General features: G+C 57.9%; 1 protein-coding gene across 1 annotated transcript; it reads left to right on the forward strand.

Annotated features, from left to right (window-relative positions):
- The first annotated feature begins 6,212 nt into the window (after positions 1–6,212).
- Positions 6,213–13,825, forward strand: DDX39A (DExD-box helicase 39A). Its single transcript, XM_058525512.1, has 11 exons — positions 6,213–6,361; positions 9,961–10,172; positions 10,304–10,431; positions 11,002–11,094; positions 11,475–11,658; positions 12,301–12,419; positions 12,761–12,892; positions 12,982–13,091; positions 13,184–13,328; positions 13,450–13,597; positions 13,678–13,825. The coding sequence occupies exons 2-11, from the start codon at positions 9,965–9,967 to the stop codon at positions 13,692–13,694; spliced, it is 1,284 nt and encodes a 427-aa protein (XP_058381495.1). The 5' UTR covers positions 6,213–6,361; positions 9,961–9,964; the 3' UTR covers positions 13,695–13,825.
- The last annotated feature ends 37 nt before the right edge of the window (positions 13,826–13,862 follow it).

Consider the following 13,862-nt stretch of genomic DNA (forward strand, 5'->3'; position numbering starts at 1 on the left):
GCACTGGCTATTCCTTGGTCTGGAATGCCCCTCCATCACATCTCTCCAAAGTTGGCCTCTTCTGATCATTTAGGTCTCTGTTTAAATGTCATGTCCTCTGAGAGACTTTCCCAGGGAATCCCTATGTTGTGTTGTATCTGGCCCATGGCCCTGTTTTTTTATTTTAAATGTCACTCCTCTCTGAAATTGCCCAGTGTCTGGCCTGTGCTCGCTCCATCTTTGTAGAATGAATGAGTGAACACAGTTTGAGGTGTCAGGAGAAAGGTATCCCAGACCCATGGAGGCCTTGAGGAGGCAGCCGCGCCCCTGTGGAGGAGGCAGAAGGGCTGGCACTGAGGTTGAGTTGTGAAGGACAAATTAGGAATTTGCAAAGTGGATAAAGACGAAAAGGGTGTCTAGTAGAAGGAACAGCAGAAGCAAAGACCTGCAGGTGGGTGAGGGAGAAGCCGGCATGTCCTGATGCCTCTGCTCTCCTCTCCCACCCCACTGCCCTCGCTCACTCCACTCGGGCCACGCGCCCTCCTCGCTGCTCCTCAAATGTGCCGATGCCATTCCCACCTCAAGGCCTTTGCACGGGCTGTTCCCTCTGCTTGCAAGGCTTCTCCTTCTCATCTTGGCATTCTCTCTTCCTTACTTCATTTCCGTCTTTGCTCAGATGTCACCTTCTTAGAGAAGTCTTCCTTGACTGCATCTCCACCTCAAACAAGCGCCCACCCCTCCCTCCCAAAGTCTACCCCTCACATAGTTTGATTTTTCTTTCTTGCAAATTTTAATAAATTTGACTCTACTATTTTTCTTTCTTGTCTGATTCCACCAGAAGGATGTCAGCTCCCTGAGGGCAGGGATCACTGTCTTGTTCACTGCTGGGTCCCCGGCTCCTAGAACAGGATCTAGCATATAGAAGGTGCTCAAGGGCCGGCCCGTGGCTCAGCGGTTAAGTGCGCGCGCTCCGCTGCTGGCGGCCCGGGTTCGGACCCCGGGCGCGCACCAACCACCACTTCTCTGGCCATGCTGAGGCCGGGTCCCACATACAGCAACTAGAAGGATGTGCAACCAGGACATACAACTGTCTACTGGGGCTTTGGGGGGAAAAAAGGAGGAGATTGGCAATAGATGTTAGCTCAGAGCCGGTCTTCCTCAGCAAAAAGAGGAGGATTAGCATGGATGTTAGCTCAGGGCTGATCCTTCTCACCAAAAAAAGAAAAAAAGAAGGTGCTCAATAGAGAGCTGCTGGATGAAGGAACTTGCTGGCGTTCTTACTGCTGATCGCCTGGAGTCGGGGCAGGCTCCAGAGGCTGTGGGTGGTGGGGCTGGAGGGGCCGGGCCCCTCCTGGAGTTCAGGCGTGACCCTGAGGACTGTGGAGCTGCTGACAGATTCTTGGCAGGGGAGGGACTGAATGAGGATTGTGCTTCTCAAAAGATAAGGAAGGCTCTTTGCAAACCAAGTCTCCCCCAGTAGGGGCCAGAGAAAGAGCTGGAAGTAGATTTCTCTGACACCAGAAGAGCTGAATGTATCAACAAGGCTAATCTCCAAAACATTGTGTTGAAGGGAGATAAAACAGCAAGTAGAAAAAATGTCACAGTTTCATACACTTTAGAGCAATTACTAAAAAACAGAAAGTGAAACTATGTATCTAGTTAGCACACCGGTCTGGAGCAGTGGGCTGGTAGTGTGCCTGGCACCCCAGCTGAGGGGGCAGGCCACCTGGGTTCCCATCCTGATGCCCAGGCACACTGACAGGGATACCCTGCGCGAGTCACTTCACTGCCCTGTGCCTCAGTTTCTTCATCTGTAAAACAGGGTGATAGTAGTGGTGCCTACCTCATAGAGTTGCTGGGAGCTTAAATGAAATAATTCTTGTAAAGCATAGAATAGGGGAGCAGTAATTGTTTGGTAGCATTATTTTTATTTAGGATGTTGTTTCTGTAGTGGGGGAGGGGAATGGGGTTGGGGAGGTGAACACAGGTGACTCCCACTTTGTAAAGTGTTATGTCTTTTATTTTTAATTATTATTTTGATGGAGATGTAACTTACACATGGTGAAGTACGCAGATCTTTTGGGGTGTGCTCCATGAACTTTTATATATGTATACACCCCTGCAGCCAGCACCCAGTCCACTCCCCCATGCATAAGTGTTGTGCCCTCTGCAACCTCCTTCTGCAGATTCTATCATCATAGATTAATTTTGTTTGTTCTTGAACTTCATACCATGTGGAATCATTTTATGATTCTTTTTTTTTTTTAATAATTTTATTTATCTTTTCCCCCAAAGCCCCAGCAGATAGCCGCATGTCATAGCTGCACCTCCCTCCAGCCGCTGTACGTGGGACACGGCCCCAGCACGGCCAGAGAAGCGGCGCGTCGGCGCGCACCCGGGACCCGACCCCGGGCCGCCAGCAGCGGAGCGCGCGCACTCAACAGCTAAGCCACGGGGCCGGCCCTTTATGATTCTTTTATGTCCAGATTCTTTCACTCAACATGTTTTGTTTTCTATTGAAATTCACATACCATAAAATTCACTTTTCTTTTTTTTTTTTCTTTTTCTGCTGAGGAAGGTTGTCCCTAAGCTAACATCCGTGCCCATCTTCCTCTATTTTGTATGTGGGGCACCGCCACAGTATGGCTTGATGAGCGGTGTGTATGTCCACGCCCAGGATCCAAACCTGCGAACCCCAGGCTGCCAAAGCGGAGAGCTCGAACTTAACTGCTACGCCACCCGGCCAGCCCCTCACTCTTTTTTGTAAGGGTGCAGTCCAGTGATTTTTAGTATCTTCACAAAGAACACGATGTTTTTGAGATCCATCTGTCATGTTGTGTGCATCAATCTTTTATTGCTTTTCCTTTCTAGTGGTGTTCCACGGTGCGGATGGATCATAGTTTCTTTACCCATTCACTTGTTGATGTACATTTGGGTTGTTTCTGGTTTGGGGCTTTTATGCATAAAGAATGTTCATTGCTTGTATCTTTTTGTGGGCAAAATGTGTTTCATCAACTATTAGATCTCTACCTAGGAGGGTTGCTTAGTCATGACGCAGGTGCCTTTAACCTAATGGGTCTCATCGAGGGCAATTTTGTCCCCTCCCGCAGGAGGGAGACTAGCAGTGTCTGGAGACATTTTTTGTTGTCATGACTGGTAGGAGGGGGGTGGGTGCTGCTGGTGTCTCGAGGCCAGGCATGCTGCTCAGCATCCTACAATGCACGGGACAGCCCCACCCCAGAGAACGAGTGGCCCACACGGCAGCAGTGCCCAGGTTGCAAAACCCGGGTTCACCTTATTGCAAACTGCCAAATCATATTCCAAAGTGATTCCTCCTGTTACATGCGCGCCAGCAGATGAGGAGAGATCTGGTTGCTCCAAGGCCTGCTTAGTCCTTGGTGCCGTCAGTCTTTTTCTTTTTAGGCATTTGGGTGGATGTGTTTAAAGTCATTTATAGCTTAAAATAATTCTGAAGTGAATCAAGCCAGTATGACAAATGTTAACATGTGTTCATCTTGGGTGGTGGATGTACTTTAGGAGGCTCTGATCTGTTCTGGATTTAAAATTGGTATATATATATATATTTTTAAATAGTAGAAGCGCCCCCTGGCCACACAGATGGTGGGTGTGCTGGGGTGTTTTCCTGTTTTCCCAGACTTCTCAACTGGACTCAACTGGCTTTGCGGTCTCCTCCATAACTCACTCAGATGATCTAATTCATCCGAGTGCGCCCCCACCTGCCTTCCTGGGGCGCCCGCCCTCTCCCCGGGGACTGGTTCTCTGCAGGCTTCCAAGTTCCCTGGCTTTGGCCTCTATCTCCACCTGCAGGGGATGTGGCCCAGTATAGTGGAGGGAGATGGCCTGGGCTGGAATCCTGCCCCCTTGGGCCTGGGACTGACCCCTGTGGACATCAGGTCACCCACCGGCAATGGAGATGCTAACGCACAGGCCTCACCCGCTCCGGGTGGGGATTCGATCTGTTGATATATTTAGATTTCTCAGAACCAAGCGGAACACCAGGGTGGGGACTAGGATGAGAAGGGAAGTACTGGCCTCAGGCACAATATTTAAGGGAGTGCCAAAAAACCACAAGATACAATGTTTTAATGCAATATTTTTTTAAAAAATCAAAATTAACGCAAAAAATCCAAATAAAGCCAGGACTGGCAATCCTGATCTTTTCCTTCTGCTTTGGGCACCAGAAGGGCTCAGCTCTACTGGCACTGTTAACTGATCTGTCTTTATTTAGAATTTTGATATTTTGTTCATCATGGATTTTTAAAATTAGTTTTGATTTTAAAATAGTGCGTTCAAATATGATTTCTCTTCATGGCTGAGTTTTGCATGCCTTCCCCTCATCCTGGCCCTGCTGGGCACAAAGAGGGTGCTCTGTAAGTGTTATGGTGTCATTATTACGTACCATGTCTACCTTCTACCATATGAAGCCTCCCTCTGGCCCGGAATGACTGGTTTCTCTTCATTAGGCTTTTTGGCTGAAGTTATTCCTCCAGTGACTTCAGCTCTGAATCTGTTGTCTAGAACATGGACCCCAAGAGAGCCTACACTAAATGAGATTGAAATGCTAGAACCTTCCTGGAAAACTGTGGAGGAAGGTTGAACCGAGTCAGAGCTTAGGGAGACTGGAGCAGGCTGATCCTGTTCAGTCTACTTACCTCCCCTCCCCCTCCCAAATCCCCAAATCAAAACGTAGCTGAGAAAAGATTGACAATACCAGGTGTGGGCAAGGATTGCGAGTAACCAGAACTTTCACAGGGTGCTGGTAGGAGCGTTAAGTGGAACAGCCACTTAGGGGAACTGTCAGGAGCTACTAAAGCCGAACATACACACGACCTACAGCCCACCATTCCCCTCCTAGGTATTTGAGGGTTATTCGAGAAGGGAACTTAGGTTTGCAAAAATACTTGTACGTCCTTTATTAACAATGGCCAATCACTGGAAATAAATAAATGTCCATCAGAAAATGGAGAAACTATATTGGCTATATCGTGGTATAGCCACACAGTGGAATACTACCCAGCAATCAAAAAGCATGAGGTATTGACATGTGCAGCAATGTGGACACATCTCAAAACATTTTTTGTGTGTGAGGAAGATCAGCCCTGAGCTAAAAATCCATGCGAATCCTCCTCTTTTTGCTGAGGAAGACTGGCCCTGAGCTAACACCCGTGCCCATCTTCCTCCACTGTATATGGGAGGCTGCCACAGCATGGCCTGACAAGCGGTGCGTCAGTGCGCACCTGGGATCCGAACCCGGCCGCCAGCAGTGGAGCGCGCACACTTAACCGCCACGCCACCGGGCTGGCCCCAAATCTCAAAACATTTTGTTGAGCAAAAGAAGCCAAATGCAGTACATGATTCCATTCATATGCAATTCAAGAAGAGAAAAACTCTAGTGATGGAAACCCACACAGTGGTTGCCTGGTAGGGGTGGGAGAGAAGGGGTGTGGTTGACTTGAGAGGGGCACAACAGAACTTTCCGGGGGTGATGGAAATGTTCTGTCTTTGCCTGGCAATTGTCACTCCAGTGACCGGGCAATTGTCACTCGGGTGGCAACCGTCAAAATTCATGGACCTGCTCCTTTTACAATAAACTACCGCAGAAATATAGTGGGGGAAAAATAATTTAATACAAAGAAAAAGTGAAATTAAAAAAACAAAAAGTTTGATGGCGAAACATCCTGGTTCTGGCTTTGTGCCCGGACCTGCAGGGCCGCTAGCACGGTGCCTGAGCCGGGACGCGTCTGCCGGCAAACGGGAGCTACTGCTCAGGACCGCTGCTCTCACACCCACGCCCTCAGGGGCCCCTTCCCACGCGGGCGCGAAACGTCCCCTCCACGCTGGAGTCGCTCCGAGCTCCCAGCCCTTCTCAGAACCCTTTCAGAGCCTCCACCCCGGAGGACCAGGAGGCCGCGGGCCGGTGCCCACCCTGAAAGCCCTGAGCTCCGCGCCCGGCGCAGAGGCCACATTTCATAAGGGTGAGACACTTGCTACGGGCCAGTCAGCTGGCTTCGATCGCCAGTACTAAATATGGCGACACTCACTGAGGGCAACCCCCGGTGACGTGACAGCGCGGGTCGACGCGGGCCTCGGGCAGCCCACTCGAGCGCCTACTTTTAGAATGACCAATGAAGCTGCGGCATGAGACACGCCCTCTTTCCTCTCTCCACCAATAGCCTCCCGATGCCTCCCGCAAGATCCAATCAGCGCTTCCGCCTCTCTTGAATGAAAAGCCAGCGGTCCAGTGAGCGGAGCCGCAGTCGGACGCCGGGGCCGGAAGCGCGGCAGCTTGGGTCGAGGCGCGCGACCGGTAACTGGAGCCGGCGGCTGTCCTCGCAGCACGCGGAGGCGAACGGGGAGCCAGGTGAGCGGCGGGCCCGGGGCGCGGGGCCGCGGTGCGGAGACGTCGGGCCTGCGGCTGGGCGGGCGAGGGGAGACGCCGGGGCTTGAGGGGGGAGGAGGCGGAGAGGGCGCGAGACAAGGGGGGCGGGGCAGTTGGGGCGGCCGGCGCGCGCGGCCGCGGCCGTTGGGGCCCGGCGCGCATGCGCAGGGGGCGGATCGGCCGTTGGCGCGCGGGGCGCGGGGCCCGCTTCCGGGAGGGCTGTCATGGCCGCCGCGGGCCGAGCGCGAGCTGCGGGAGGGCCTGCCTGTCCGGCCCGGGGCCGTGTGGGGAGGGCTCGGCGGGCGACGCCGGGGGCTGGGGCCGCAGGGGGAGAACCGGAGCTCGGAGACGTGGTGGGCTTCTCCCGAGTCCGAGGGGCGCCCCCGCGCTCTGCCCCGTTACTGCGCTGCGTTTAGCGGATTCGGGGTTCCGGAGGTTTAGGGTAAAAAGCTGCTCTAGGAGGGAGCAAGCTCCGAGTTGGAAATCCTCGCTGGGGCACTCGCGAGTGAAGGGGCTCGCGTGCGGCTGCCCCTCACCTGCTGTCGCCTCCCGGGGCCATCGCCGCGGGCCTCGCGGGCCCGGCCGCCCTCTCTGGGCGGGCAGACCCCGCCGCCTCTCCTGGTTCGGGTTGTTGCGAGCTTTAGATGTTGTCTCGTTAACGTGCTGGAAAATGTGTCTCAGTCTGCCCCCGATCTGTCTCCCCGTAAAAATGAAACGACTTGGTTTGGCCTCCTCATTCCTTTGAAGTACGCCCTCTGCTCTGGATCACCCGGCTCTGAAGGCCAGCGTGGAGCACTCCGGCTCTCCTCTGCCCGCGGCTCCCCCAGGGGCGGTGCCGCCCTCTTCCTCCCCACTTCACGCCCGCACTCTTGTTCATCCTCTTTCCTCGGTGACTGGTGTTCCCTGCCGCCGGTCTCATCCCCACTCGTCCTCTGCTCCGGAGTCAGTTGTTCCTGGGCAAATCCTGGTTGAGTCACTGAACTCGGACGCCTAACCAGCCATTCCCTGTTGAGCACGTTGAGCAGGAATGCCCTGGCCCTGCCCAGCTCTTCAGCTCTGTCTTCTGCTGTGCTGCAGCCAGCCAGCCCTATGCCGTTCCCCACAAGGGTCTGCGGCTGCTTCTGGGGCGACCTCTCCTGGCTCCTGTTCTTGCTGCCTGGGAAGTGACCCCTCCTCTCTCGGCCAGTCCGACCCCTTGGGGCTGGTATCACATCGCCTCTTTCAAGAATCGGGATAAGGATGCACACTTACTTTAGCCTCCAAACTCTGCCTTGAGACTTGATTCTAGTTCCATTCATTCATCACTGTTATTGAGAGCTTACCTGATGTATGCCAGGTCCTGTTCTAGGCGCTGGCATGACTGGAGGGCGTGCTTTTAGGTGGGGGCCAGCAGGAAATGCCCTTCGGCAGCAACAGTGGCCTGAAAGGAGTGGGGGGATTCGTGGCCACTCCAGGCAGCAGGAGCAGCAAGTGCAGAGGTGCTGAGGTGTGTTTGAGGTGCAGGAGTAAGGCCAGTGAGTGGGGCGATGGGGAGACGGCGTCTGAGCACTGAGGGCTTGGGGCCTGCAGGGCCATACTGAGAGCCCTTGACTTATTCTGGGCACAGCGGGAGCCTGGGGAGGGTTTTGCGGAGAGGAGGGACGTTCTCTGACTCTCTTAGGTAGACTCTTCTGGCTGCTGTGGGGAGAGTGGATGGAGAGGGGTGGGGGGTGGGAAACAGGGAGACCAGTGAGGTGGCTTTTGGCATAATGCAGGCTAGAGATGGTGCCCAGGTGCCCGTCAACTGACAGTGGATACGCTAACTGTGGTGCTCCCACACAATGGAATATTACTCAGTCATGAAAAGGGGTGAAGTTCTGACACATGCTACAACATGGATGAACCTCGCAGACGTTATGCCAAGTGGCAGAAGCCAGGCACAAACGTCACATGTTGTATGCTTCCGTTGTATGAAATGCCCGCAATAGGCAAATTCCTAGAAGAGAAAGTACAGTAGTGGTTGCCAAGGGGGTGGGGGTAGGACGACAGCTGAAGGGCACAGTCTCTGGAGGCGAGGAGACGACCTGAAGCTGGCGGTGTAATGGTGGCGCACGTCACTGTCGTTGCTGAACACCACTGAGCTCTTCAAGCTCAGCACCGTTTCCAGGGGCGCCTCGTGTAGCACGTGACTTTCGCAGTAAAGCGGCGCTGAGGGTACGAAAGGGGAGGTGGGGGCTTGGGAGCCTCGAGGTCGCAGGGGTGAGAAGGGGCCTGCTGGTCCTGGCGAATTTGTCGGCTGATGGGACAGGGAGGGCAAGAGAGAGAAGAGAGAGCCGTCAAGAGAGGGGCCTGCCTTTCCTGGGATGGCAAGAGCAGGCCTGCAGGAGAAACGGAGCTCGGAGTTCCACTTCCGAGGCGAGATGTGGGAGAGGCAGCAGATAACTGAGCATGGAGACGCGGGTCCAGAGGCCTCTGCACAGGGTTAGAGCCCTGGGGCAGGAGGGAGTCCCAGAACCAGTGATAGGAGGGCCGGAGACTGGGCATCCAGCTCAGAAAGGAGGAGGACCACTTGAGCACTTCCACCCCCGGGGCTGGAGGCCGGGCTGGGGCAGCGGGGACAAAAGACTCTGTTCACACGTTTGGGTCCCTTGTAGCTGGCACCCGGTAGGTGCTTTGTCTGTATTGGGTTAAATAAAGCCAAGAGATGAGTGAGCTTTGTACTAATTTCATTTACCCTCTTGGCTGTTTTTGTTGGCCTGGGCCCAGTGGGAGGCATTTTCATGAGAGCACTTAATTATTCCCCTTTGCAGGCCACAACTAGTGGGAGGAGTCAGGGCTGGGCAGACACTGCTCTTTCACAAACTTAGGCCTCTCCAGTCCTGGCAGCCGTATTTCTAGATCTTGGGGTCCTGCACCTTGCAGGCTGTGTGGGGTTCTTGCAGAGTGATGGGGAGGGGGCTTTAGGCTGGGTGGTCTGAGGCCGTTCCCAAGAGCTGAGGCCTTAGTGCTGAGGAGGAAGCATTGCTGCAGAGACGTGGGAGCAGTGCGTCCCCGGTGGTGGTGGTGGTGGTGGGCTGCAGAAGCTTGGGGGGAGGCTTGATGAGTCTGAGCAGCCAAGCAAGGCAGGGATGTTTGAAAGGGGCCGTGTGGAACCAGGTGGGCAGGGGCGGGTGAGGAGGGCTGTGCAGGCGGTGGGGAGGGATTGGGATTTCCCCTGAGGGGGGAGGGTTTGTGTGCACGGGTGGGTGTGGCTGGCAGGGTGCAGGGAGAGGTGAGGTGGTGTGGTAGCAGGTGGAGATGTGGCCACAACAGGCTGAAGCCGGGAGGCGCCGCGCGGGTGAGCTGAGGGGACCTGCTGCAGGAGTCACGCACGGGGTGCATGGGGAAGAGGGGTCAGAGGATGGTGTCCAGTCTTGGCCTCCTCAGCTGGGTGCTTCTGTGCCGGCTCCAGACCTGCCCCGAGCCCCGCCCTCTCGGAGCTGTGTCAGCTGCCCGCAGCCGCTGTGCAGCGCCCCACCCCACCCCAGCCGCTGTGCGTGCTCCTGCCTGCGTTCCAGTCACCTCGGCTGCTTCTCTCGGCCTTCTCCCTTCTCTGTTCTCAGCACCATGGCCGAACAGGACGTGGAGAACGAGCTTCTGGATTACGAGGAAGATGAAGAGCCCCAGGCTCCTCCCGAGAGCTCACCAGCTCCCCCCAAGAAAGACGTCAAGGGTTCCTACGTTTCCATCCACAGCTCTGGCTTCCGGGACTTTCTGCTGAAGCCGGAGCTGCTGCGGGCCATAGTGGACTGTGGCTTTGAGCATCCGTCTGAGGGTATGCCTCCCTGGTCTGCCGCGCCCGGGCCTTCCTCTGCCCGCCCTCACCGTGCTCCCCTCGGCCAGCGGGCGAGGGCCGCCCAGAGGGAGCACCCAGTGCCCGAGGCTCACGTGCGCTCTCTCCCTCAGTCCAGCACGAGTGCATTCCCCAAGCGATCCTGGGCATGGACGTCCTGTGCCAGGCCAAGTCTGGGATGGGCAAGACGGCGGTCTTCGTGCTGGCCACCCTGCAGCAGATTGAGCCCGTCAATGGACAGGTGGGTGTGCCCCGGGCCAAGCTCCCCGAGGCAGCAGGAGCCACGGCTCCTCTCATGAAAACTCCCTGTGCCCAGTGCTTGTCTGGGCTTTTGAAACTCAGGGCAGTGCTTAGTTGTGATGAAATCTTGTGCTGGGGCGCACCTCAGGCTGCGTGTGCGTGCTGCAGCCCTTGTTTCCTTAGGGTGGGTGGTGGCAGAGGGGCTTTAGTGGGGCCGTGGTGTGGTCGCAGTGCTTCGCGCTGGGGGCGGAAGGCGAGGGCAGCCTCCCTTGGTGGGCGAGGGCCGACCAGAGCACAGACTCAGGAGGCCACCGGCACGGGGTGTATTCCCGCTCAGCTGGGTCGGACTGTTGGCCAGGCCTCACTGCGGGGACAGAGGCCCAGCAGCTGTGGAGCATGTGGGAGGGAGCGGCTGGTGAGGGGCTGTGAGGAGGCCGAGGCATTTGGACTGGACCTGACGATGGCCCGAGGGGTGGGGACCCGGTGGCCGTGGACGCCCTGGGAAGAGCACTGGTGGGCTCTTGAGGGGCGGAGTCAGGACACTGCAGTGAGTGTCTGCCCTGCCCCCCAGGTGACGGTCCTTGTCATGTGCCACACTCGGGAGCTGGCCTTCCAGATCAGCAAGGAGTACGAGCGCTTCTCCAAGTACATGCCTAGCGTCAAGGTGAGCCCCTGGGCCGGCCGGGCTCCCGGCATCCTGCAGCCTCGTGGCCTCGCTCGGGCCCGGCCCGCGTTTACCAGGCTTGGCTGCAGCCGCTGCCTTTGAGGCTGTGGTGGTTTATGCTCCTTAAAAGCCTGGTGAATTATGCATGGCCCCCGGAGGCCTGCGCCGTCTCAGCCCTGGGGCTGCCTCTCGCGGAGTACAGCCAGGCCCTCAGGCCGGCCTCCGTCAGTGGGGCCTCTCCTGTTCCCAGGCACCAGGCCTGCGGCGATAGGTGCCGCTGTGGCCTGTGGTGGCAGGACAGCGGGCGAGGTGGCTGTCAGCGTGGGGTGGGGTGGAGGTCTGCAGCCCCCAGACGGTTGAAAGCACCTTCCACCACGCAGGTGTCTGTGTTCTTCGGGGGCCTCTCCATCAAGAAGGACGAAGACGTGTTGAAGAAGAGCTGTCCCCACGTGGTAGTGGGGACACCAGGCCGGATCCTGGCGCTTGTGCGCAACAGGAGCCTCAACCTGAGGAACGTGAAGCACTTCGTGCTGGACGAGTGTGACAAGATGCTGGAGCAGCTGGGTGAGCGTCCTCGCTGGCTCCAGGGCTGCCGCACCCGCCCCGTCCTCGCAGCCCCCGACCTCGGAGCCAGCTGGGCCCTCACAGGGCAGGCCCAAGGTTTCCCCCGAGTGGGGTCATGTGGGTGGCTGGCACACGAGTCTCCTGTAAACAAATTTAGGGGAAGTTCTAGCGTTGGCAGAGAGTGACCTGCTGCTTCTGAGGCCAAGCCGAGTGGGCCCACAGGGCCCCCACGAGCCACTGTCTGGGCGCATGTACACGTTACCCCTAGGAGCACTGTGGCCTTGCCACCTGGTGGTTAATCCCGGGCCCCGCCAGGGCCGGGGGGAGATGGGGCTGTGTCCGGGGCAGCAGCAGCTCTCACCGCTCGCTGTCTCTGCCTCAGGCTCCCTCCCGAAGCGCGGCTCGAGGCGCGCTGGCACGGCTGCTCCCGCCGGCAGCGTGTAAGTGATGGCAGCTCCTCTGTGCGCCGAGCCCAGCCCCTCAGGCACCTGGGACTCGCCCTCCCTCCCTCCTCGGCTGCAGCACCCTCGTCATGGTGCCCACGGCTCCCTGGCACAGGTTGGGAGGGGCCGGGTCTGGTCTCGGGAGGGGTCTTGGGCCGGCAGGCACTCAGGCCCCGCCCCCCGTTTCTTGTGCCCCCAGACATGCGGCGGGACGTGCAGGAGATCTTCCGCCTGACGCCCCACGAGAAGCAGTGCATGATGTTCAGCGCCACCCTGAGCAAGGAGATCCGGCCCGTCTGCAGGAAGTTCATGCAAGACGTGAGTAGGGCGAGGCGGTGGCCAGGACCTCGTGCAGCAGCTCCGGCCTGCCTGCGCCCGGGCCTGAGCTGTCGCTGCTCCACGACACCCGCGCTGCCCTCCTGGCACAGGAGCGCCCTCCCTCCCTCCCCTCGGTCTGGGCACACTGGGAGCTGAGCCTGGTCTCTGCCTGAGCCAGACCAGACAGAGCCTAGATCCGGCTGTGGGGAGAGAAGTGTTTCCTGGGGGTCAGCAGGCCCTCTGGGCAGCATCGCAGCAAAGGAGCCGCTCGCCGGAAGGTGCTGGGCAGGCGGGCTGCCCAGAAGTAAGCCCTGCCGCCCCTCCCCGCCCTCCCCGCACAGCCCATGGAGGTGTTTGTGGACGACGAGACAAAGCTCACGCTGCACGGCCTGCAGCAGTACTACGTGAAGCTCAAGGACAGCGAGAAGAACCGCAAGCTCTTCGACCTCCTGGACGTGCTGGAGTTTAACCAGGTGCCGGGCGCTCGGGCCGCCTCTGGGCCTGCGGGCGGCCAGTGCCAGGGGACTGTGGGGCCCTGACTGTGCCCCCCCCCCCCCGGCAGGTGGTGATCTTTGTGAAGTCCGTGCAGCGTTGCATGGCCCTGGCCCAGCTCCTCGTGGAGCAGAACTTCCCGGCCATCGCCATCCACAGGGGTATGGCCCAGGAGGAGCGGTGAGTGCCTGCCCCGACGGCCGGGCCGGGCCCCGCGTGGGGCGCACCTCAGGGCCCCGTCTTGATGGCCTCCTCGTTCCTCCTGCACCCAGCCTCTCACGCTACCAGCAGTTCAAGGACTTCCAGCGGCGGATCCTGGTGGCTACCAACCTGTTTGGCCGAGGGATGGACATCGAGCGCGTTAACATTGTCTTCAACTACGACATGCCCGAGGACTCTGACACCTATCTCCACCGGGTGAGTGGCCCCCCCGGGGTGTCACCTCCTGATGGCCCCTCCCAGGGCAAGGGCCTGAGCACCTGGCCCTGCTTGTCCACCCACCAGGTCTCGGCCTGACCCCCACTCCATGCCCCTGCAGGTGGCCCGTGCGGGTCGCTTTGGCACCAAAGGCCTGGCCATCACTTTCGTGTCTGACGAGAACGATGCCAGAATCCTCAATGATGTCCAGGACCGGTTTGAAGTGAACGTGGCGGAGCTTCCGGAAGAAATCGACATCTCCACGTACAGTAAGTGGCTCGGGCGGGCTGGGGCGGGGGCCAGGCCCCTCTCACCCCCCTCACTGGCCTCCCCCGTGTGTGTCTTACAGTCGAGCAGAGCCGGTAACCTGGCACCCGACGGCTGGACCCACCCCGCTCCCCCGAGCTGCTGCAAGTCCTCTTTCTAGGTGACAGTGGGCCTTTCCTTTACCGTTTCAATGCTGTAGATTTGTGTAAGAATAAACTTTTATTATGGAAGCCTGGCTCCCGCCCTGTCTTGTCCTTTTCTCAGTGG

Source organism: Diceros bicornis, chromosome 30 (genome assembly GCF_020826845.1).
Source record: "Diceros bicornis minor isolate mBicDic1 chromosome 30, mDicBic1.mat.cur, whole genome shotgun sequence".
Lineage (NCBI taxonomy): Eukaryota > Metazoa > Chordata > Mammalia > Perissodactyla > Rhinocerotidae > Diceros > Diceros bicornis.